At 46.7% G+C, this 23726-nt stretch overlaps 1 protein-coding gene across 4 annotated transcripts in view; it reads left to right on the plus strand.

The window, feature by feature from the left end:
- The window catches only part of LOC140389431 (bile salt export pump-like), a 155297-nt gene that overhangs the window by 49550 nt on the left and 82021 nt on the right, over positions 1 to 23726 (plus strand). For all 4 annotated transcript variants that reach the window (XM_072473575.1, XM_072473581.1, XM_072473588.1 and 1 more), the window contains 7 exons: positions 937 to 1070; positions 3729 to 3900; positions 10169 to 10293; positions 10620 to 10794; positions 11860 to 11973; positions 12063 to 12173; positions 18599 to 18724. In XM_072473575.1, coding sequence (XP_072329676.1) covers positions 937 to 1070; positions 3729 to 3900; positions 10169 to 10293; positions 10620 to 10794; positions 11860 to 11973; positions 12063 to 12173; positions 18599 to 18724 — 957 coding nt within the window. The remainder of the gene's footprint in view (positions 1 to 936; positions 1071 to 3728; positions 3901 to 10168; positions 10294 to 10619; positions 10795 to 11859; positions 11974 to 12062; positions 12174 to 18598; positions 18725 to 23726) is intronic.

Genomic DNA, 23726 nt, shown 5'->3' on the forward strand with positions numbered 1-23726 from the left:
GGCTGGGTCATTTGGTATATTCAAGGCTGCGTTGGACAGATTTTTGATTTACAAGGGGGTAAAGGGATGTGGGGTGTAGGGGGGGGGGGGGGGGCAGGCTTGAAAGTGCAGTTAAAGCCACTTAGATCAGCCATGGTTTTCTTGAATGGGAAAGCAGGCACAAAGGGCCAAATTGCCCAGAATCCCCACAGTGCAGAAGGAGGCCATTCAGCCCATCGAGTCTGGACCTGAAAGAGCACTCCAGCCAAGCCCACTTCCCTGCCCTATCCCAATAACCCCTTAACCTAACCTACATATCCCTGGACACTAAGGGGCAATTTAACATGGCCAATCCACCTAACATGCACATCTTTGGACTGTGGGAGGAAAGTGGGGCACCTGGAGGAGACCCACCCAGTCACAGGGAGAATGTGCAAACTCCACACAGGCAGTCACCCGAGGTCGGAATTGAACTTGGGTCCCTGGTGCTGTGGGGGCAGCAGTGCTAACCACTGTGCCACCATGCAGCCTACTCCAGCTCCTATTCCTTATGTTCTTCTCGAAGGTCCAGGAATTTAAAAATCATTACTCTGTCCATTACTGTTTGTTTTGATACCCAACATCTTTTGCACTCACAAGTCAAGTATAGCTTAACTAGATATATAGCAGAGCTCCATCAATTCTGCTCCAATGGAGGAACCAAATGAAATGCACCTTTAGAAAACATGTTCAGACTTCCAAATTCATTTCATATAGAACACTTATACCTGACATGGAGAGAGGGGATATTATGTCCATCATTCTGGTTTGAATTGAAATTGTGATCTTGAATTGAAAAGAATAGCCTGCTACCTAATCCCAAAACCCATAAACTCACTGCCTCGCATATTAGAAAAGATGAAGGTAGTAATAAAAACAAATCTGTGTTCCTAATTTTGTGACATCTACCTCTGCTAGATATCCTTCTGGGTCACAGCTGCAGCCCGGCAGGTTCAAAAAATAAGAAAAGCTTACTTCAAACAAATTATGAGAATGGAGATTGGTTGGTTTGACTGTAATTCTGCTGGAGAATTGAACACAAGGATGTCAGAGTAAGTATATTATTTAACTTCCTCAAACAGCTTTCCTTTGGCTATAAAAACAACTGTCCCAATAAAGATTCATACTGGGTACACAGTTAATTACACCAATAATAATTGCAACTTAAAAATAGAAGTTCTGAAGATAGGCTTTAAATGATTAATTTGCTTTACATTATCTTTTGTTATGATCCAGTTGATACTATAACTGGACGCGAAGGTCCCAGAATGGAACCCGAGCTCAAATCATTGTAACTTTTCCTTTTCCTTTATAAAACATGGAGGAATAAAGTCACAGGACCACTAATTAGTGTTAACAAGGAAAAAACATATATTAAGGATGAAAATTTGCAGTATTATACAGTACTCCTGTACTTCCCCCTTAGTTTAACAGATACACACAGATTCTAGGATTGTCCCAGATTACAAAGTACATCGTAAACTACAATGGTCTCACTAATACAAAGTCCCTCTTAAACACACAGATTGGCGTGGTCAAATACACACTTTAAACAAAGCTTCCACTCCACATTTAATTTTGATTCCAGTCCAAGTATCTTACACCACTCCCTTTTGGATTTCTGTGGTGGCTCGAAACAATACACTGGAGACTTCCAGTCACAGCAAAGGGGATTTCTTAACAAAAAGCACAAATAACTATGTACAGGCGCAGAGCCATGATGGCTAGGGGTGAGATTTTCCGTCGGCCAACGCCAAAAATCATGGCCGGTGCTGGGTGCCAAACGGAATGCGATGCTTCGGCCCCTCAACAATGGCGTGAATGCGTTCTGTGCCACATGTCGGCGTGGCCATGCAAACTGCACAGTAAACACCATTGGCATATCATTAATAGGCCAGCCCCGGTATCCTCCAGGCCTCCAATGATGCTCCACCTCCGCCAGGAGGAATTACCGATGGTGAGATCTGCTTGTGGTATATAAAATCAGGAAGCAAGTGCCTTGGCTGCTGAGGGAGAGGGAGGCGGAAGGACATGTTCCCAAAGCGTAACAGTGGTGCTACCACTGGCCGTGGAGATATCTGCCGCGCCCAGGATGAGTAGCATGAGGTGGCCAGGGAATGGGCCATGGGGTCAGGGTGACACCCCAGGACCGGAGTGTGCAGGCAGGAGCCGCCAATGCCCTGGCTTGCAAGGCAGCCAGCTTTCTGCGCATCTCACTGACCATCCACTGTGCAGAGCGACACCGGCCGTATGGGTGCCCCCACCACCCATTCCCCACCCTCCCCACACACCCCGGAACCACCCTGCTGGCAGGGCATCACGTGGCTGGTTATCCCCCTAACCCCAAAACCTAACCTGCACATCCCTGGACACTAAGGGATAATTTGCATGACCAATCCGCCTAACCCGCACATTTTTGGACTGTGGGAGGAAACCAGAGCACCCGGAGAAAACCCATGCAGACATGGGGAAACGTACAAACTCCACACAGTGACTCAAGGCCAGAATTGAACCCGGGTCCCTGACGCTGTGAGGCAGCAGTACTGCCACCGCACTGCCCTAACGTTGAACACTTCATGCCCTCAATGAGAATCATAATCCATTTTGATGGCCGGATCTCATTTTCATAATGCCAGCAAGCTGAGAGCACTAAATAAGTGCCTCGAGGCAGCTGGTTGATTGAGGGGCAGCGGAAAATCCAGCAATTCTTTTAAACAGCTAAGGTAAAAGTTCAACATTAAAAGTTGAAATAGGGATGAGTGGCACGGAGGAGCTACTTGCAGGCTGGAATATTTTGGTGGAGCCAGGAGGAACATTCATTGTTTAAGAGCAGCTGAGTAGGCTGCTCAATGCCACTGGGCATTACCTTTGGTTTCTCAAAGTTACATTGGTCTACTTCACACTACCAGCAGCCCAATTTGCATATTTTAATTAACCTCCCACCTGAAAGATGAACTAATTCACAGCCAAGTGGATTAGGAGCAGGAACATCGTGATAAGTCCAGCTTCGTCATTTTTAGAATCCTACTTTTCTATTCCCATCCGAAAACAAGATGAAAATCGCTGAAAATGTTCATGACGCCGCCATATCAAATGTAAAATCTATTTCTTTCCTCGCAGAGTCTTTGGTTTTAAGCCTTTATTAATTGAACCCATTATTCTCCTCTATCATTACAAGAAAGTAAATGATCCCCATTCTCAGCCTCAGCATAATGGTTCAATTGATAACCAATACTTCCCGCACAGGAATTCCAGACATTAGATTGTCTTACTACTTAATGGCGCAGAGATTACAAATTGCAACCAGCCCTTAAAATTGATGAGTGACTAAGAGTTAGGTTATGCCTGGACTGTAGCAGAGTAGAGACCACTTTTGGAAGACGTGAAATAATTTGCTATATATAGATACTTCCCAATAATTTGCTATTGCTGTCACATACCCGTGTACAGTTTGGATATGATTGCCATTGTTTTCTTTGATTCACTTGACTTTACAGCAACAGCTTTGCAGCAGAATAACACACAGCTGAAGCTCTGCTTTCAACCAATAGTTAAGTTCTAAATTTACCACATATGTGTGGGCGCAGGGTGAAGGGGGCGTGTGTCAGTATTCTACAATTATAACAATAATCTTATTATGCTTCAGCATTACAGCTGTCAAAACAATTTGATGAACACAAGTGCCTTCAATGTTCTTCATATTTTTACAGTGATATTAACAAAATCAATGATGCCATTGCTGATCAAGTTGGGATTTTTATTCAACGTTTCACTACTTTTGTTAGTGGATTTCTGCTTGGATTTGTCAGCGGTTGGAAGCTTACACTGGTTATTATTGCTGTCAGTCCGATGATTGGTCTTGGAGCTGCTCTCATGGCATTGGTGAGGAAATAATTGCAGACACAACAATTTGTACCATAACTGCGCTTCCATCACATGTTTCTCAGGTTACATAGAATATACAGCACAGAAAAATGCATTTAACCCAACTGATCTGAACCATATTCTACACCTTCCACCCTACTTGATCTAATCCTGTCAGCAAACCCTGCAATTCCATTCTCCCTACTGCATTTATCTAGCTTTACCTTAAAAGCATCTATGATATTGATAAGTTCCATTTCTGCTCATTCACAGAAGTAGAAGGTGTAAGCGTGAAATTTAATATTGGTCTTTTTCTGCTGAGTGTTGACTGGGTATGTGTAGGTATTGGGAAGAGTACTCACTTTCAAAGATCAGGAGCTGGATTCTCTGCTCACCGACGCCAAAATCATATACGGCGATAGGCTGGAGAATCCACGTTTACGCTGGAATCGGGGGCGGTGACGTTTATGGGATGCTCCGCCCCCTCAAAAGCGGCATACTCCCCGAGTACGTATGGACGGCCTCAGGACGTCACCTGAGGCCCTTCCCCGATGCTCCGCCCCCGATGGGCTGGGTCCATGATGGCGTCGTTCGTGTGTACTCACATCGTTCGGGGGCCTTGCATGGTGGCTGTGGACTGTGTCCAGCACTGCCACCCGAACAGGTGCCAGAATGTGGCGACTAGGGACTTTTCACAGTAACTTCATTTGAAGCCTACTTGTGGCAATAAGTGATTTTCATTTTCATTTCATTTTGTGGGGGAGCCGTTCCACCAGCAGGGGGTGCTTCGGCGGGAGCTTGGGGGCTAGTAGGGGGTGGTCTGAGAGTGATAAGGCTGGTTACAGGGGGGCAGATTTTGGCAGGCCGGGTCCGCACGCACCCGGCGCCATGTTGCATGGCGCAGCCACCACTGGCCGCCGCCGTGCACATGCGTGGCCACCGACCCGGCCATGTCCGCAGGTAAAGCCGGGGCTGCTTAACCCCCCACTGGACGGAAGATCAGTGCGGGGGCGGCGCCAACTTCCTGGTCCAGACGGATCCTGCGGAAATAGCTGCAGGATCGAAGAATCCAGCCCCAGTACTCTAAGACCCATTACAATGACCAGGCGTTATTGATAGTTTGAACCTGGAAGGTCAATGTTGGTTGAGGCACAGGTGAAGAATTGGAGATACCTCGCAAATTTAGGAAGGTTATAAAAGATGTGTACGAAAAAGACTAAAAAAGCAAAGTACTGCAGATTCTGGAAATGTGATGTAAAAACCGAAAACACTAGATTACGCAACAGATTGGCCAGTACCAATAGAGAGAGAGAGGCAGAGTTCACATTTCAGAACGATGTCAGAACTTCTCTACTTTTCCCATCAACCTAAAACACTTGGGGGGAGGGGATTTTCGGATGCCGTTTTCAGGCGGCGGGATAGGCAGTGCGAAATCCGACAGAAGTACCAAATCGCATTTTATGCTGGCGGGTTTTCCCATTGCAATTGTCCCCGCCCCCGTCACTGATGCAACGGGTGTCCCGACATACAACATGTGGATATACTTAAATATAATTATCAGGCCTTTATGCCTGATAGTTCCCCACCCTCTTAAGTTGTCCACTCACGTTGGCATTCCCTCTCACCAACAAAAAGCAGAACTGGTCCCCATGACGTGCACATAGTGAGCAGAACCTGCCAGAGGTGCACAGGTGAGTGCATCACCATGGGGGGGAGGGTCATGCATAACTAGTACCCTAGCTCTGCCTGGACACTGCCTTTTAGCACTGTCTTCTGGCACTGCTCCCTGGCATCATCCAAGCACTTTCCCCTCACACTGCGCTGGGGGCAGTGCAAGAGAAAGCGCCTGGGACGTGCAAGGGAGCAGTGCCAGGGAGGCTTCCGTGGTTGTGGAATTACATAGAAGTTGAGGGGGGTGGGGAGGAGTTCCATGGAGGAGAGAGGAAAGAGATCCGTTGTGGGTGGAGGTTCCGCGATGGAGAGGGTTCCATGGTGCATGGGGAGTAGTTCCGCAATGGAGAGGTTCCATGGGGGCAAGGGGGCTGGGGGAGGGGGGTGATAGTTCAGGGCACCCACAATCTTTTAAAAATCCAGGTTGCTGGTGGGGTGTCGTGGGACCCGGCCCTTAACTTTTTAATTTAAATGTTCCTAAACATATGGCAAAGGACGCCACCCTTGGTAACAGCGGCTTCCACCCCGTTTTTCCCACCCACTGTGCCACAGAGAAAGTTCCGCCCTTTAACTCTATTTCTCACTTGATAGGTGACACGAGTCCTGTTGAGTTTTTTCAGAAATTCTGACTTTTTAGGTGGGTGAAAAAGACTATTTAATTGGAAGTGGTACAAGTTAATTACAAATCAGACTTGATAATTTGTAGGTTGATTCATTTTAAGTTCGATGCGAAAGAGTGACCAAATACTGAGGATTTCAGGAAGGCAACGGAAGAGAGAAGGAAATAGAAAAACAGATTAATTCTAATGGATCTAGAGAAAATCATAGTTCCTCAATATGGAAATATTCAAAAACAGGGTGAATGATACGAGCTACTATGCTCAGAGATGCTGCATATTGTAGCATAATAGTCAATTGGTTCGGCTACAAAAAAATAAAACTATCAAACAACAAAGAAAATCACAGCACAGGACCCTCCAAGCCTGCACTGACCATGCTGCCCATCTGAACTAAAACCCGCTACCCTTCCGGGGACCATATCCCTCTATTCCCATCCTATTCATTTAGCTGTTTTAGCTGGCGTTTGATTGTTGGATGAGCAGGAAGATAATTTTGTTACAGTTATTCAATTATCACATTACAGATAAAATAGCATAAAATATTTTTGAGTTCATGAATCTTGTTGAGATTACTTGGTACTAGTAATTTTAACATTAGTCCTGGTGTCTGGATTTTATCCTACTTTACATAAATTGTTGTTTTTCAATGCATCAAAGTTACCTTTCATAATCCAACCCATAATACTACAATAGTTTAAATGCTAAGTTTTATGTGCCTGGTCCATCACTGCCATCAGTAGATACTTTAAAGCGACTCCTGCAAACCAAACACTCGAAGCAGGATAACAAGCGAGGGAAGGTGTTTGTGTGCACAATCTGGCAGCATGTAAAGCAGCTCTGTTGCATGAATTAGGCATATTGGTTATAACGTATCTCACACCTCAGTGAGATCAACAGAGAATGTGAAACTGAAAGAAGTTACACTTCGCTCAGTTTCACAAGCTATGCAACATCTGAAAAGTGCATAGTTATGCAATTCTCCAATCTCAGTGAGACCCAGGTGACAATAGACAGCTACTAGTTTGGGAAAGCCCTGGATTCGAGACTGATCCTGACAAATGTCAAATTGTCCTATTTGTCCAATTGTCCAAATTGTTTGTGATATACATAAATGATCTGGATGAAGGTATAGGTGGTCTGATTAACAAGTTTGCAGATGATACTAAGATTGGTGGAGTTGCAGATAACGAGGAGGACTGCCAGAGAATACAGCAAAATATAGATAGATTGGAGAGTTGGGCAGAGAAATGGCAGATGGAGTTCAATCCAGGCAAATGCGAGGTGATGCATTTTGGAAGATCTAATTCAAGAGCGGACTATACGGTCAATGGAAGAGTCCTGGGGAAAATTGATGTACAGAGAGATCTGGGAGTTCAGGTCTATTGCACCCTGAAGTTGGCAACGCAGGTCGATAGAGTGGTCAAGAAGGCATATAGCATGCTTGCCTTCATCGGACGGGGTATTGAGTACAAGAGTCGGCAGGTCTTGTTACAGTTGTATAGGACTTTGGTTAGGCCACATTTGGAATACTGCGTGCAGTTCTGGTCGCCACATTACCAGAAGGATGTGGATGCTTTAGCGAGGGTGAAAAGGAGGTTCACCAGGATGGAGGGTGCTAGCTGTGAAGAAAGGTTGAGTAGATTAGGATTGTTTTCGTTGGAAGAAGGAGGTTGAGGGGGGACCTGATTGAGGTCTACAAAATTGAGAGGTATGGACAGAGTGGATAGCAACAAGGTTTTTCCAAGAGTGGGGGTGTCAATTACAAGGGGTCACGATTTCAAGGTGAGAGGGGGAAAGTTTAAGGGAGATGTGCGTGGAAAGTTTTTTACGCAGAGGGTGGTGGGTGCCTAGAATGCTTTGCCAGCGGAGGTGGCAGAGGCGGGCATGACAGCATCATTTAAGATGCATCTAGACAGATATATGAATGGGCGGGGAACAGAGGGAAGTAGATCCTTGGAAAATAGAAGACAGGTTTAGAAAAAGGACCTGGATCGGCGCAGGCTGGGGGGGCTGAAGGGCCTGTTCCAGTGCTGTAATTTTCTTTGTTCTACTCCTTTTACTCACCTCTCTTTTCCTGAAAACCCCATGCTCAAGATAAATGCTCTTCAAATCAACCGCAATCATTTTAATAAATAAAAATGACATAGCTCACCTCAATTCATAGCACTCCTTAATGCCTGCCAGAACACATTTGCTCAGAATCCTGGCATTCAGATAGGCAGCAGTTACCTTTTCGCTGCATCGGATCACACCAAGACATCCAAAGTACAAGCTAAAGGCACTGACCATAAAACATATTCATGAATGCTAAGGAGATAATACTGCACATAATCACTCTGATCACCACACTCCACAACATCATTCTAATAACAAAGATCTTGTGCAATTTTCAAATAAAAAACTCTTAAACAGAGGGCATGTCCCTCACATACTTGAGTCTTATACCTTTGCTTAGTTGGACTCTCGCTTCAGATACCTGGACATAAAGTTACATTGAAAATTATCTTGACAATTAATGGAAAAGATAGGCCTTTAAGCCCCTTAAACCTGTTAGGTCATTTAATTAGATCATTGTTAATCTGTACCTCAATTCTATTTACCTGACTTTGATCCATATCCTTTGATATCAATACTCATTCAAATCTGTCAGTCTCAATATTGCAAATTTAAACTGAGCCTGTATTTACTGCCTTTTGGAAGAAAAGGGGTGGAATTTTAAACCCGTCACGGGTTTAATGGCGGGCAGGGTGGCACAATGCAGCAGGTACTCAGAAATCTATTTTGTACCGGCGCAAAATTATGGCGAGATGTCTGCTCCCAGTTTCCATGGCGAGTCACAGGTCCCACCAGTGGCTAGTGTGAAAACTATTTGCATCCTGATCCTGCTGATATGATGCAAATGAAGGCCCAATCACAACCCCCTGAAGCTTAAGGGGTATGGGGAGATTGGTGCTGGTATGGGAAAGAGAGGGATTCAGCAGCGGCTTGCAATGGATGAGCTGGTACAGAATGGGAGGGTGGAAAGGGCCATGTTGTTTTGCAGGCTGCGAGGGCTTGTATAGAGGTGTGGATGGGTTGGGAGGGGGGGGGGGTCAAGGAGAGGGATCAGTGGAGTCACTGGTGATTCCTGTGGGTCAAACCAAGGGTACCAGTTGTAAAGAGGGAATAGTGACAGTTGAAGATGGAAGTGGGAGCCAGTAGGGTGGGAGGGTGCGGGGGCAGTGATTGTGTGAAAGGTGCCGAGGGGTGTTGGTGGGAATGCGAAAAGTGACTCGGATTCAGGAATGTCAGAAGGCTGAGGGGGGTAAGTCTATTGAAACTGGGGTGGGATTTTTGGGAAGAAAGGGGACCACCTCTACATTTACTTGGATAGGATAGAAGGTGAAGGGGGAGGGTTGAAGGGTGATGGTGAGGAGGTTGAATGTGATTCCTGTGGGAGTTAATAGTTATGGCGGAGAGAATGTGGGTGATGGGGGAAGGGGAAAAGGTGTTCTGAAGTTATTTCCAATTTCAAGCAGTCTCATTTTTGCTGATAACTTTACCTAATTAATTTTAATTCAAAGTCCATATCCATAAACATTCGATACACATCCACAAAAAATATCAACCAGATTAGTAGGCATGACCGATCCTTCACAAGTCCATGATCAGTTCATACATGTTCAAATACTCAATCCCTAATAATAGTTTCGAGTAACTCTCTTGCCAATGATATCCATCTGACAGGTCTTTACTTTCCTGGTTCCACCCGCCCCACTGTCGTAAATCATTGCATTTGTAGTCACAAATGAAATTTGTTGTAAATGACTGAAAATGCTATTAATTAATTTTCTAAAGGCTTCTATGTAGGGGTTCAATTTGATATATATGTGCAGAATCCATTACAATGCAAGCTGATTTAAAATAATATTTAAATCAATCTGCATACAATTGCATGTTTTAATAGAGAACATGGTTGGTGTATTGGAATAATATTAACTATAATTGTTTTACAGTCTGTCTCAAAACTGACTGGGCTTGGATTAAAGGCTTATGCTAAAGCTGGTGCTGTCGCAGATGAAGTACTTTCATCCATAAGAACAGTGGCTGCTTTCAGTGGTGAGAAAAAAGAGGTGGAAAGGTTAGTTACCATGGTACAATTGTTCTTTTACATATTGTATCAGTTATTAATAAAAAAAGATAAAAGTTATTTGATACATACAGTGAAGCCTGTATTAAAGATTGCAAATCCATAATCCGAATAATAGGTCAGGATTTATACTGACAAACATAATAAAGATGAGGAAATGACCCAAGCTCCAGAATTTATTTAAGCTGTTTTTAACATTTCCTAATATCCTATTTTGGATATTAGGAAATGTTTTTAAAAAAAACATTCTGCAAAATAAAATAATATGCTCACGAAATAATTATTCATTATTTATTATTTCAAAATCTATTATGCAGGTATGATAAAAACTTGGTCTACGCTCAACGCTGGGGTGTTAGGAAAGGCATGATCGTGGGATTTTTCACGGGCTATGTTTGGATGATAATCTTCTTCTGCTATGCTCTAGCATTTTGGTACGGGTCTCGGCTGGTCATAGAGCAGAATGAATATACACCTGGAGGTCTTTTACAGGTATATTTATAGAAAAATGTCCAATTGTTAATTGACATTTACTGAAGTCGCAATGAATATAAAAGAAAACTTCAGACCAAAAATAAATCGGGTAGAATTTTACCTTCTTGTCCACAGGATCAGTCATAATTTGATTGATAGGAGGAGCAGGTTCAAGGGGCATAATGGCCTACTCCTGCTCCTAATTCACATGCTCAAAAGTGTAAAACTTGCTTTGCAGATCAGCAGCTTTAATTTTTAATGTATTACTTTTTTATAGTTTAGAACAAGCCATGTTTCGTATTTACTTGGATAAATACAGTGGTAGTGTAATTAACTGCTAAGTGTTTCTGATTTAAAAATCATTAAATCTGAAATGTGGCACTCCAAAATCAGGTTGCGATCTGTCACGCTCCTCCCTCAAAGTTTACTGACAACGTCCAATTGTCCAGGGTGCCTGCCTGAAACAGGCATTCGACATACTGGTTATGCAAATCAGTGTCCGTTTAGGGCCCCTTCACCACACTTAGCAGTGACTTGGCAGAGCATAAACTGAGTGTGCTCCATTCAGTTTTCCTGGTCCACAACGGCTTAACCTTCAGAGACTTCTGGAGGCTCCCCATAAGTCATAAAGTAACCTTCTTGATCTGTGATACAGGAAGATTGTTCCCCTCAGCTCCTCTCAAGTATTTTAGGTTGTTGTTAGTCCTGCTCACCTCTCCACCCCCTCCCAAGAGTTATCTACGAGCTGGTTTAATGTCAGAGCTGACCAAATTTCCTAAGGCGTTAACCGAAGGCGTGGTTGGCATCTGCAGCTTTCTGGGTTTGTGTGAGGCGTGAGGCTCAGCTTGCAGCACACCTTGGTCCAGCAAGTTCTGCTGCATGCCTTTAGCCGCAGTGTCCATTTCATGCCACTTCTGGCAGCACACAAATTTTTCCTCCAAAAATTGTGAGTTAGCGCAGTCTCATCATTTGAAGGCTTTTTCAAATCCATTTTTCAATACCAGCATTATTTCCCAATTTCATCAATATTCATACATCAAAGTTGAATTTAGAGTGAGCTTTAAATGTATTATTTTATTTTAGGTGTTCCTGGGAGTACTAGTAGCTGCTATGAATCTTGGTCAGGCTTCACCTTGTTTGGAGACATTTGCCTCTGGGCGTGGCGCTGCCACAAATATATTTGAAACTATAGACCGAGTGAGTTCAAGTATTATTATTCAGGTCTTTGGTTCAGATTAAAATGATGTGAACTCAGCAAACTAAAGTAATAAATTCATTCTTCTTAGGAGCCTGAGATTGACTGCATGTCAGAAGAAGGATACAAGCTGAATAAAGTAAAAGGTGATATTGAATTCCACAATGTGACCTTCAATTATCCCTCCAGGCCAGAAGTCAAGGTATTCTCTGAAACATGTTTTATTTATTTACACAATACAGGTGGCACAGGCTCTGCAGTCAGAGTGAAATAAGGGTCCAAGTGCTTAAACTAATGTGATGTTAAGTAAAATCAGAAACATTTTTATAGCATGTCGATCCTTAATTTTTTTGATATCGTCAGTATTCATGATATTATTACACCAGTATTACACTACAAAAGATCGAGGAAGCTCCGGTTCAGCACATTTTGAACAAAGAACAAAGAACAAAGAAAAGTACAGCACAGGAACAGGCCCTTCGGCCCTCCAGCCCGTGCCGACCATGCTGCCCGACTAAACTACAAACTTCTACACTTCCTGGGTCCGTATCCCTCTATTCCTATCCTATTCATGTGTTTGTCAAGATGCCCCTTAAATGTCACTATCGTCCCTGCTTCCACCACCTCCTCCGGCAGCGGGTTCCAGACACCCACTACCCTCTGTGTAAAAAACTTGCCTCGTACATCTACTCTAAACCTTGCCCCTTGCACCTTAAACCTATGCCCCCTAGTAATTGACCCCTCTATCCTGGGGAAAAGCCTCTGACTATCCACTCTGTCTATGCCCCTCATAATTTTGTAGACCTCTATCAGGTCGCCCCTCAACCTCCGTCGTTCCAGTGAGAACAAACCAAGTTTATACAACCGCTCCTCATAGCTAATGCCTTCCATACCAGGCATCATTCTGGTAAATCTCTTCTGCACCCTCTCTAAAGCCTCCACATCCTTCTGGTAGTGTGGCAACCAGAATTGAACACTATACTCCAAGTGTGGCCTAACTAAGGTTCTATACAGCTGCAACATGACTTGTCAATTCTTATACTCAATGCCCCAGCTAATGAAGGCAAGCATGCCGTATGCCTTCTTCACTACCTTCTCCACCTGTGTTGCGCCTTTCAGTGACCTGTGGACCTGTACTCCTAGAACTCTTTGACTTTCAATACTCTTGAGGGTTCTACCATTCACTGTATATTCCCTACCTGCATTAGACCTTCCAAAATGCATTACCTCACATTTGTCCGGATTAAACTCCATCTGCCATCTCTCCGTCCATGTCTCCAAACAATCTAAATCCTTCTGTATCCTCTGACAGTCCTCATCGCTATCCACAATTCCACCAACCTCTGTGTGGTCTGCAAACTTACGAATCAGACCAGTTACATTTTCCTCCAAATCATTTATGCATACTACAAACAGCAAAGGTCCCAGTACTGATCCCTGCGGAACACCACTAGTCACAGCCCTCCAATTAGAAAAGCATCCTTCCATTGCTACTCTCTGCCTTCTATGACCTAGCCAGTTCTGTATCCACCTTGCCAGCTCACCCTGCTCCCATGTGATTTCACCTTTTGTAATAGTCTACCATGAGGGATCTTGTCAAAGGCCTTACTGAAGTCCAGAAAGACAACATCCACAGCCCTACCTGCATCAATCATCTTTGTGACCTCTTCAAAAAAATCTATCAAGTTAGTGAGACACGACCTCCCCTTCACAAAACCATGCTGCCTCTCACTAATTTGTCCATTTGCTTCCAAATGGGAGTAGATCCTTTCTCGAAGAATTCTCTCCAGTAATTTCCCTACCACTGACGTAACCACCGGCCTGTAGTTCCCTGGATTATCCTTGCTACCCTTCTTAAACAGAGGAACAACATTGGCTGTTCTCCAGTCCTCCGCGACATCACCTGAAGACAGTGAGGATCCAAGGATTTCTGTCAAGGCCTCAGCAATTTCCTCTCTAGCCTCCTTCAGTATTCTGGGGTAGATCCCATCAGGCCCTGGGGGACTTATCTACCTTAATATTTTTCAAGACGCCCAACACCTCATCTTTTTGGATCTCAATGTGACCCAGGCTATCTACACACCCTTCTCCAGACTCAACATTCACCAATTCCTTCTCTTTGGTGAATACTGATACAAAGTATTCATTTAATACCTCGCCCATTTCCTCTGGCTCCACACATAGATTCCCTTGCCTATCCTTCAGTGGACCAACCCTTTCCCTGGCTACCCTCTTGCTTTTTATGTACGTGTAAAAAGCCTTGGGATTTTCCTTAACCTTGTTGGCCAATAACTTTTCGTGACCCCTTCTAGCCCTCCTGACTCCTTGCTTAAGTTCCTTTCTACTTTCCTTATATTCGACTCAGGCTTCGTCTGTTCCCAACCTTTTAGCCCTGACAAATGCCTCCTTTTTCTTTTTGACGAGGCCTACACTATCTCTCGTTATCCAAGGTTCCCGAAAATTGCCGTATTTATCCTTCTTCCTCACAGGAACATGCCGGTCCTGAATTCCTTTCAACAGACACTTGAAAGCCTCCCACATGTCAGATGTTCATTTACCCTCAAACATCCGCCCCCAATCTAGGTTCTTCAGTTCCCGCCTAATATTGTTATAATTAGCCTTCCCCCAATTTCGCACATTCACCCTAGGACCACTCTTATCCTTGTCCACCAGCACTTTAAAACTTACTGAATTGTGGTCACTGTTCCCGAAATGCTCCCCTACTGAAACTTCTACCAACTGGCCGGGCTCATTCCCCAACACCATGTCCAGTACAGCCCCTTCCCTAGTTGGACTGTCTACATATTGTTTTAAGAAGCCCTCCTGGATGCTGCTTACAAACTCTGCCCCGTCTAAGCCCCTGGCACTACGTGAGTCCCAGTCAATATTAGGGAAGTTGAAGTCTCCCATCACAAAATGTGTCTACATATCTGCTCCTCTATCTCCCGCTGGCTGTTGGGAGGCCTATAGTAAACCTCCAACATTATGACTGCACCCTTCTTATTCCTGATCTCTACCCATATAGCCTCACTGCCCTCTGAGGTGGCCTCCCATAGTACAGCTGTGATATTCTCTCTAACCAGTAGCGCAACTCCTCCACCCCTTTTACATCCTCCTCTATCCTGCCTGAAACATCTAAATCCTGGAACGTTTAGCTGCCAATCCTGTCCTTCCCTCAACCATGTCTCTGTAATGGCAACAACATCATAGTTCCAAGTACTAATCCAAGCTCTAGGTTCATCTGCCTTACCCGTAATACTTCTTGCATTAAAACATTTGCACTTCAGGTCACCAGACCTGCTGTGTTCGGCAACTTCTCCCTGTCTGCTCTGCCTCAGAGCCACACTGGCCCTATACCCTAGTTCTCCCTCAATGCTCTCACCTTCTGACCTATTGCTCCTGTGCCCCCCCGCCATACTAGTTTAAACCCTCCTGTGTGACACCAGCAAACCTCGCGGCCAGGATATTTATGCCTCTCCAGTTTAGATGCAACCCGTCTTTCTTATATAGGTCACACCTGCCCCGGAAAAGCTCCCAGTGGTCCAGATAATGGAAACCTTCCCTCCTACACCAGCTGTTTAGCCACGTGTTTAGCTGCTCTATTTTCCTATTTCTAGCCTCACTGGCACGTGGCACAGGGAGTAATCCCGAGATTACAACCCTGGAGGTCCTGTCTTTTAACTTTCTGCCTAGCTCCCTGAACTCCTGCTGCAGGACCTCAGGCCCCTTCCTGCCTATGTCGTTAGTACCAATATGTACAACAACCTCAGCCTGTTTGCCCTCCCCCTTCAGGTTGCCCGCTACCAGCTCGGAGACATCCTGGACCCTGGTACCAGGGAGGCAACATACCATCCTGGAGTCTCTTTCACGTCCACAGAAGTGCCTATCTGTGCCCCTGACTATGGAGTCCCCTATGACTATTGCTCTTCTGCGCTTTGACCCTCCCTTCTGACCATCAGAGCCAGCCGTGGTGCCACTGCTCTGGCTGCTGCTGTTTTCCCCTGATAGGCTATCCCCCCCCCCCCCCCCCCCGACAGTATCCAAAGGGGTATACCTGTTTGAGAGGGGGACAACCACAGGGGATTCCTACACTGACTGCCTGCCCTTTCTGGTGGTCACCCATTTCTCTGCCTGCACCTTGGGTGTGACCACATTTATATAACTGCTATCTATGACGCTTTCCGCCACCTGCATGCTCCTAAGTGCATCCAACTGCTGCTCCAACCGAACCATGCGGTCTGTGAAGAGCTCCAGTTGGGTGCACTTTCTGCAGATGAAGCCATCCGGGACGCTGGAAGCCTCCCGGACCTGCCACATCTCACAGTCAGAGCACTGCACCTCTCTAATTGACATTGCGACAATTAATTAGTAAATTAAATTTAAAAGTTTTTTAAAAAAGTTACTGTTAACTATATGTTTCCTAGCACTAGATTTCTACTATAAATGTGAAAGCTAAATACTGTACTCTCTGATCTCTGGCTTAGATACCCCTCTAAATTATAATTAAGTAATTATGTTTAATTAGTTTACCAATGCTAAATTTTTTTAATTTAGTGTAGATTCCCAACCAGCCAATCAGGTCACAGCTTTTCTGTGATGTCACTTCAGTCCCCCCCCCCCCCCCCCCACCACACACACAATTTGAAAAGGTAATAAAAGTAAAAATGAGTAAAAATCACTTACTTACCTTCTGAGGGTCTCAGATGCTCTCTGGTTCTCTCCCTGCAGATTAAAAGTTACAGGCCAGAAAAAAGAGAACAAAACAATAGGGGAAAAGCACCTTCTCCCACTCTGCACCGAATTACATCACTGCACCAAATTACCAAGTTCCAAATTCCCACTCTGGATGTGTCTCACTCAGGCTGTGTCTCTTCGACCTGCGCAAAGCTTTTTTGCTGGTTATATGCCATTAATGCATTAAAAGTGAGCTTCATGTGAAAAGATGAAAATGACAGACGGGAAAATTGGCACTGGTTCATCCAGCCTGCCCGATATTGTTGTGATGCCACATGTATCCCAACGCAGGTACTCCCCATCCACCCAGAGCCATTTGATCTCCTCGGAGAATAAAAAATCAGGAAGAATCTCAGGACCTTAGTGAAGAGAGCGTGGGATATTTCCTTTGCAGCCTCATTCGGCAATCAAACCAGTCCAAGTCCTTCCATGATGTTATGCATTTATGATGTCACATAGACTAGTATTTATTTAATTGGATACTCACCTCTTGTACAAGATAATCTTTCTCCTAGCCACAAACAAATCTAGCTCTGAGTACAGGAATTTTCGGGTCCCTCGTGGTTTAATGGTAAGTGGTGCGAGGGCGGGCGGGGGGAGGGGCTGGGGGGAATAATATGGTGGGAACTAAAGGGTTTCCTCCCGGTGTAAAATGGCAGCAGATTTCTTTTTCCACTCATCATGGCGGGTTGCCAGAGGCTGATGGGAAACTGATTTTCATCCTGCTAATGGGATGCAGATGAAGATCCAACCAGAACTGCACCCCCACCGCCCAATTTTCTGCGCTGCCAGTGGGAAATCATGCTGGTCCAGAACACATCTGGAGCAACTTGAGTCAGACTTATCCGATGAAGGCTTGGGGCAGCTCACAAAGATCCAAAGACAAGATGGAGGCCTCCAGCGACCTGACCTTGGATCACCAAGTGCAGAAGTGGGTGACTTTGCATCAATGACGTGGATATTCTGACTTCAGGATCCTCATGGAGGTGGATCTTCTGTGTTCTACGGTGGGTCAGCTGATGTCTGGGTGCATTTTAAAACTGGTGCCTAGATATGACGGTGCAGCACTTGCCTTCCAATCTGCCCTGCCATATAAAACGGCGGGAAATCTCCATCTTCATAATAAATGTTGTGGGAGTCACATGGTACTGCATGTAAATCCTGGCTTCCACAGTGGGAAACGCCCCCACCCCCGCCACGGAACCTAGTCCCGGAAAGGAAAATTCCACCCAAGGTAGCATTCTCAAACCAACCAGCAGGAATTGTCTTCCACATATAAAGGAAGGCATGGGGCAGGATTCTCCGTGGGCTAACGCCAAAATCTCGAAACATGATTGGGCGGAGAATAGGTTCCAATGCTAAAGTCACAGCGGGCGCTGATTTGACGCCAAATCACAATTCTTTGTCACCTTGACAACGACATCAATGTGATCCGGAACGCACTGTTTGCATATCATCAGCGGGCCGGACCCGGTATTCGTGAAAGTCCACGAATTCTGTGTTGGCGTTAACACTTAATCTCAGAAACGGTGAAACCCGCACATCAGGCTGAATTCTGCACTGGCAGGATTCTCTGTTGTGCCGGCAACGCACCCACACCCGTGGATTTCCCGACGGCGTGGGGCTGCCCACAATGGGAAACCTCATTGGCCGGCTGGGGGGATGGAGAATCCTGCCCATTGACTTTCACTAAGTACCTTCGCACAGCATTATGGATGTGTTAGTTACCATGTTGCTCCATAAAGTAAATTTAAAATAAATGAATATTTAAAGAATATTCAAAATCACCTCCATTACAAATCTCCTCTTTGTCTGGATATATATTTTTTAATATATATATATATAATTTATTTTACTCATGCAGGTTATGACTTGCCTTTATACATTTCACAGATTCTTGACCGGCTCAGTATGGTGATTAAAGCCAGTGAAACAACAGCCTTTGTTGGACCGAGTGGGTCTGGTAAAAGCACCACAGTACAGCTCATTCAGAGATTCTATGATCCTAATCAAGGAATGGTATGCTTTCAAATTGTTTTCAAAAGTCAAAAATAAATACTAAAGCATTTTTATGATTGCCTGCCTTCTGTATGGATAAATGTTTCCTATAGCTTACAGTCATAGTCATTTGGGATATTCTGGTTGCCACATACACTATTCCTTTCCCAACTGCAGATGCTTGCTTTCTATTCAGTCCTGCAATATTCAACATGCATCCAAAAACCATTTGCCTCCCTCAGGTTACTATCTTGTTGTTAAAGTTCCTGATTTTGACTTGACTCTGTGGTTGATTGCTCACTGGAAATGTTAGCACTTGCAGCCATAGGTGTAAGTCTGCTATGACCATAACTTCATTGCAGTGTTAATGGAAGCCTACTTGTGACACTAATAAAGATTATTATTATTTTTTTCTGCATTGGGGTCATCATATGTAGGTCAAGCTCCCGGAGAAACAAAAGACGAACTAAGAGCACCTAACTGAGATCACACTGGCTTGTCTGAGGGTATACTGCAAGGCATACAGCCTCTGAGTTTTGAGATTTCTCAGAAGATATTTTATTGGCCCACATCAGATAAAGGAGGGAGGAGAGTTATTTGGTATCGATGGAACGAGGCCAAACAAAAGATGCCTTAAACACAGTAAAACGATAAATCGTAGGTAATCCTTGACTTTGGCGTAGCAACTATATGCTGGAGAAGGTTGAATTACCTCTGAGGCTACCGAGGTAGGAGAAGGTAGTTGAGATACCCTCAATTACGACTCAGGAGAGAAGATTGATAATTCAAAGGCTTTAATTACCAGAGAACCAGACAGCTGCCGAGAAGTGTGCTCACTGCACGCTGCCCATTGAACATAACCTTATATACAGTTACCTGGGGGTGGAGCCAGAGGCGGAGCCCCCCAAGGTTCCAACCCCGTTCTTAAAGGGGCCTACGCATTAAAGGTACATGTGTATATAGATATCATTCATCACATTCACCCCCTGTTTAAAAAAAAAATGCATAGTCCGTCGGGGATGAAGTGGAATTACATGTTCAGTCTTTTGAGTGGTCTGATTGTCCGTGTCGACCTTCTCAGCTCCGGCGGTGGTGCGATGGATACAGTCGTCCTCGGTGGTGGTATATCCGGGAGCACGGTTGTCTGAGCCTTTGCCCGCGTTGGAGCAGGGGGGGGGGGGTATCCGGGGTGACTAGGGTGATTGGTACCGGCGCCGGCTGGGGGGAGGGGGGCGCTCTGGGGGGGCGCTGTCAGAGTCGACAGCCGGTGCGGGGAGGAGAGTGTCGGTAGAAGGGGGGGCTTCGGTGGGCGAGCCAGCGGGTGCCAGGTCTTGCAGGGAAATGGTGTCCTGCCTGCCGTCAGGGTGCTCGACGTAGGCGTATTGAGGGTTTGTGTGTAATAGTTGGTCCCTCTCGACCAGCGGATCTGTCTTATGGCTCATCACATGCCTCTGGAGTAGAACTGGTCCAGGAGTCTTCAGCCAGCCTGGAAGCGAGACCCCAGAGGTGGACTTCCTGGGGAAGACAAACAAACGGTTGTGAGGGGTCTCATTCGTGGCCGTACAGAGTAGCGACCTAATGGAGGGTAGGGCATCGGGTAGGACCTCCTGCCAGTGGGCGATTGGGAGACGTCTTGACCGTAGGGCTAGAAGGACAGCCTTCCAAATTGTCGCGTTCTCCCTCTCCACCTGCGGGTTATAGCTGGTCATTCTGCTCGAGGCGATGCCCTTGTTGAGCAGATATCGACGAGCTCATCGCTCATGAACGATGTACCCCGGTCGCTGTGGATATAAGCGGGGAAACCAAACAGCGTGAAGATGCTGTGCAGTGCCTTGATTACGGAGGCCGAGGTCATAACAGGGCAAGGGACAGCGAAAGGGAAGCGGGAGAATTCATCGACCACAGTGAGGAAATAAATGTTGCGGTTGGTGGACGGGAGGGGCCCTTTGAAGTCCACGCTTAGTCGCTCAAAGGGCCCAGGGGCCTTTACCAGGCGGGCCCTGTCTGATCTGTAGAAGTGCAGTTTGCACTCTGCGCAGATCTGGCAAGCCTTGGTCATGGCCTTGGCCTCCTCAGTGGAGTAAGGTAGGTTGCGGGACTTGATGAAATGGGCAAGCCGGGTGACCCCCGGGTGGCAGAGGTCATCGTGGATGGCCCTCAGGCAGTCTCTTTGCGCGTTGGTGCACGTGCCGCAGGGCAGGGCATCTGGGGACTCGTTGAGTGTAGGTGGAGAGTTCGATCCTCCACCTCAGAATTTTATCATTCTTTATTTTGCCCTGTTGTGCGTTATCGAACATAAAGGCGACCGACCGTTGGTCGGTGACGAGGGCAAACCCCCTACCGGCTGGGTAGTGCCTCCAGTGCAGCACGGCCTCCACTATGGCTTGTGCCTCCTTCTCGACTGCAGAGTGTCGAATTTCCGAGGCGGTGAGGGTTCGGGAGAAGAACGCTACTGGTCTGCCCACCTGGTTGAGGCTAGCAGCGAGGGCGACGTCTGATGCGTCGCTTTCTACCTGGAAGGGAATGGTTTGGTCCACTGCGTGCATGGCGGCCTTGATGACATTGGCCTTGATACGACTGAAGGCCGACTGAGCCTCAGCCATCAGGGGAAAAACCGTGGTCTTAATGAGTGGACGGGCTTTGTCCGCATATCTGGGGACCCACTGGACATAATAGGAAAAGAGCCCCAGGCACCGTTTGAGTGCCTTCAGGCTACGGGGGAGGGGAAGTTCCTTAAGGGGGCGCATGCGGTCGAGGTCTGGGCCTAGGACCCCGTTTTCCACGACGTAGCCGAGGATGGCTAGCCAGGCTGTGTGGAACATGCATTTCTCTTTATTGTATGTCAGATTGAGGGCCTGTGCGGTCTGGAGGAACTTCCTCAGGTTTGCGTCGTGGTCCTGCTGCTCATGGCTGCAGATGGTGACGTTGTCCAAGTACGGATATGTACCCCGTAAGCCGTACTGGTCCACCATTTGATTCACTGCCCTTTGGAAAACGGAGACTCCGTTTGTGACGTCAAAAGGGACCCTGAGGAAGTGGAAGAGCCAACCGGCTGCTTCGAAGGCTGTATAGGGGCGGTCCACTGGGCGGATAGGGAGTTGATGATAGGCAGATTTTAGGTCGACCGTGGAGAATACTCGATACTGGGCGATTTGGTTCACTATTTCTGCTATGCGGGGAAGTGGTTACACATCGAGTTGCGTAAAGTGGTTTATGGTCTGACTATAGTCCACCACATATGTTGTTTTTCTCCGGAGCGGACTACCAGTACTTGTGCCCTCCAAGGGCTGTTGCTAGCCTCTATGACCCCTTCTTTTAGTAGCCGCTGAACATCTGACTTGATGAAAGTCATGTCTTGGGCACTGTACTGCCGACTCCTGGTGGCGACGGGCTTACAGTCGGGAGTGGGGTTCACGAAGAGGTGAGGTGGTGCGACTTTGAGTGTCGCCAGGCTACATACCATGAGCGGGTGCAGGGGTCCGCCGAACTTCAGTGTCAGGCTTCGGTGGCTGCACTGAAAGTCCAGACCGAGCAGCAGGGGAGCGCAGAGGTGAGGGAGGGCATAAAGTTTAAAATAGGCGTATTTGGCGCCTTGAATAGCGAGGTTCACGACACAATACCCCGTGATTTGAACCGAATGAGACCCAGATGCGAGGGCGATAGTTTGGGAGGCGGGATAGGTGCGCAGGGAGCAGCGTCTTACCGTGTCTGGATGGAATAAACTCTCCGTGCTCCCGAAGTCAAATAGGCATGGGGTGTCGCGGCCGTTGATTTGAACCTGCATCACTGAGTTTTGCAGGTGTTTCGGCCGAGATTGAGCGAGGGTGATCACTTCTAGTTGCGGGCAGTCAGAGTCCTCGGTTGAATCGGACTCGCAAAATGGCCACCGCCGTCGGTCGCACGTGTTGTGTTTTGAAGATGGCCGCGCCCATGACTCGCACAAGGCCGATGACGCGTCGGAAGTAGGCGTGCCCGGCCACCACCCGGGCGCGTTGCGGGGCCTGTGGTCCCGGGAGTTCGATTTCTGGGCCCGATGAGACTTTTGTTTCTGGCTTTTGGGCCCAGTCAGGCAGACCTTGCGAAGTGCCCCTTCTTTCCGCATTCGTTTCAGATAGCGGAGGGGGCCGGGCAACGCTGGTGTGAGTGCTGGCCTTGCCCTCAGAAATAGCATGGGGGGCCCCCGGTGTGAGCGGGTCATCGCGCGGCGCAGGCCTGTAGCGCGGCCGAGTCTGTGGGGGATCGAGAGGGGTTCGCAAGGACCGCGGAGTACGTGTGTAGATTATGGTGGGCCGCTTCCAGGGAAGAGGCGAGTGTTACCGTGCCTTGAAGGTCCTTAGCTCCGTCTTCTAGGAGCCGCTGCAGGATATACGTGGATCGGATACCGGACATGAAAGCACCACGAATATGTAAGTTCATGTGGACTTCTGCCGTCACCTCTTTATGGTCGCAGTTCCTGGCGAGCACGGTGAGTCTCTCCAAATATTCGTCTAGCGTTTCCCCGGAGCGCTGGCGACATGTCGAGAGCAAATGTCTGGCTTATACCTCGTTTATCGGCTTTACGAAGCGCTTCTGTAGGATTTCGACCACCGTTTCGTACGTCGTAGCTTTCTCGATCACGGAGGATAGTCGGTGGCCCACCAGGGCATGTAGTAAGCTCAGCTTGCGAGGTCCGTCAACTTCAGTCTCTGAGGAATTCAGATAGGCCTCAAAACACCGGAGCCAGTATTTAAAAATTTCATTGGCCTCCGGCGACCGAGCGTCCAAATTGAGCTTCTCCGGCTTCAGACCGCTGTCCATCTTGATATAGTCTGGTAATTAAATTGAGATACCCTCAATTACGACTCAGGAGAGAAGATTGATAATTCAAAGGCTTTAATTACCTGAGAACCAGACAGCTGCCGAGAAGTGTGCTCACTACACGCTTCCCACTGAACGTAACCTTATATACAGTTCCCTGAGGGCGGAGCCAGAGGCGGAGTCCCCCAGGGTTCCAAACCCGGTCTGAAAGGGGCCTACGCATTAA

This window comes from Scyliorhinus torazame, chromosome 2 (genome assembly GCF_047496885.1).
Source record: "Scyliorhinus torazame isolate Kashiwa2021f chromosome 2, sScyTor2.1, whole genome shotgun sequence".
NCBI classification, from domain to species: domain Eukaryota; kingdom Metazoa; phylum Chordata; class Chondrichthyes; order Carcharhiniformes; family Scyliorhinidae; genus Scyliorhinus; species Scyliorhinus torazame.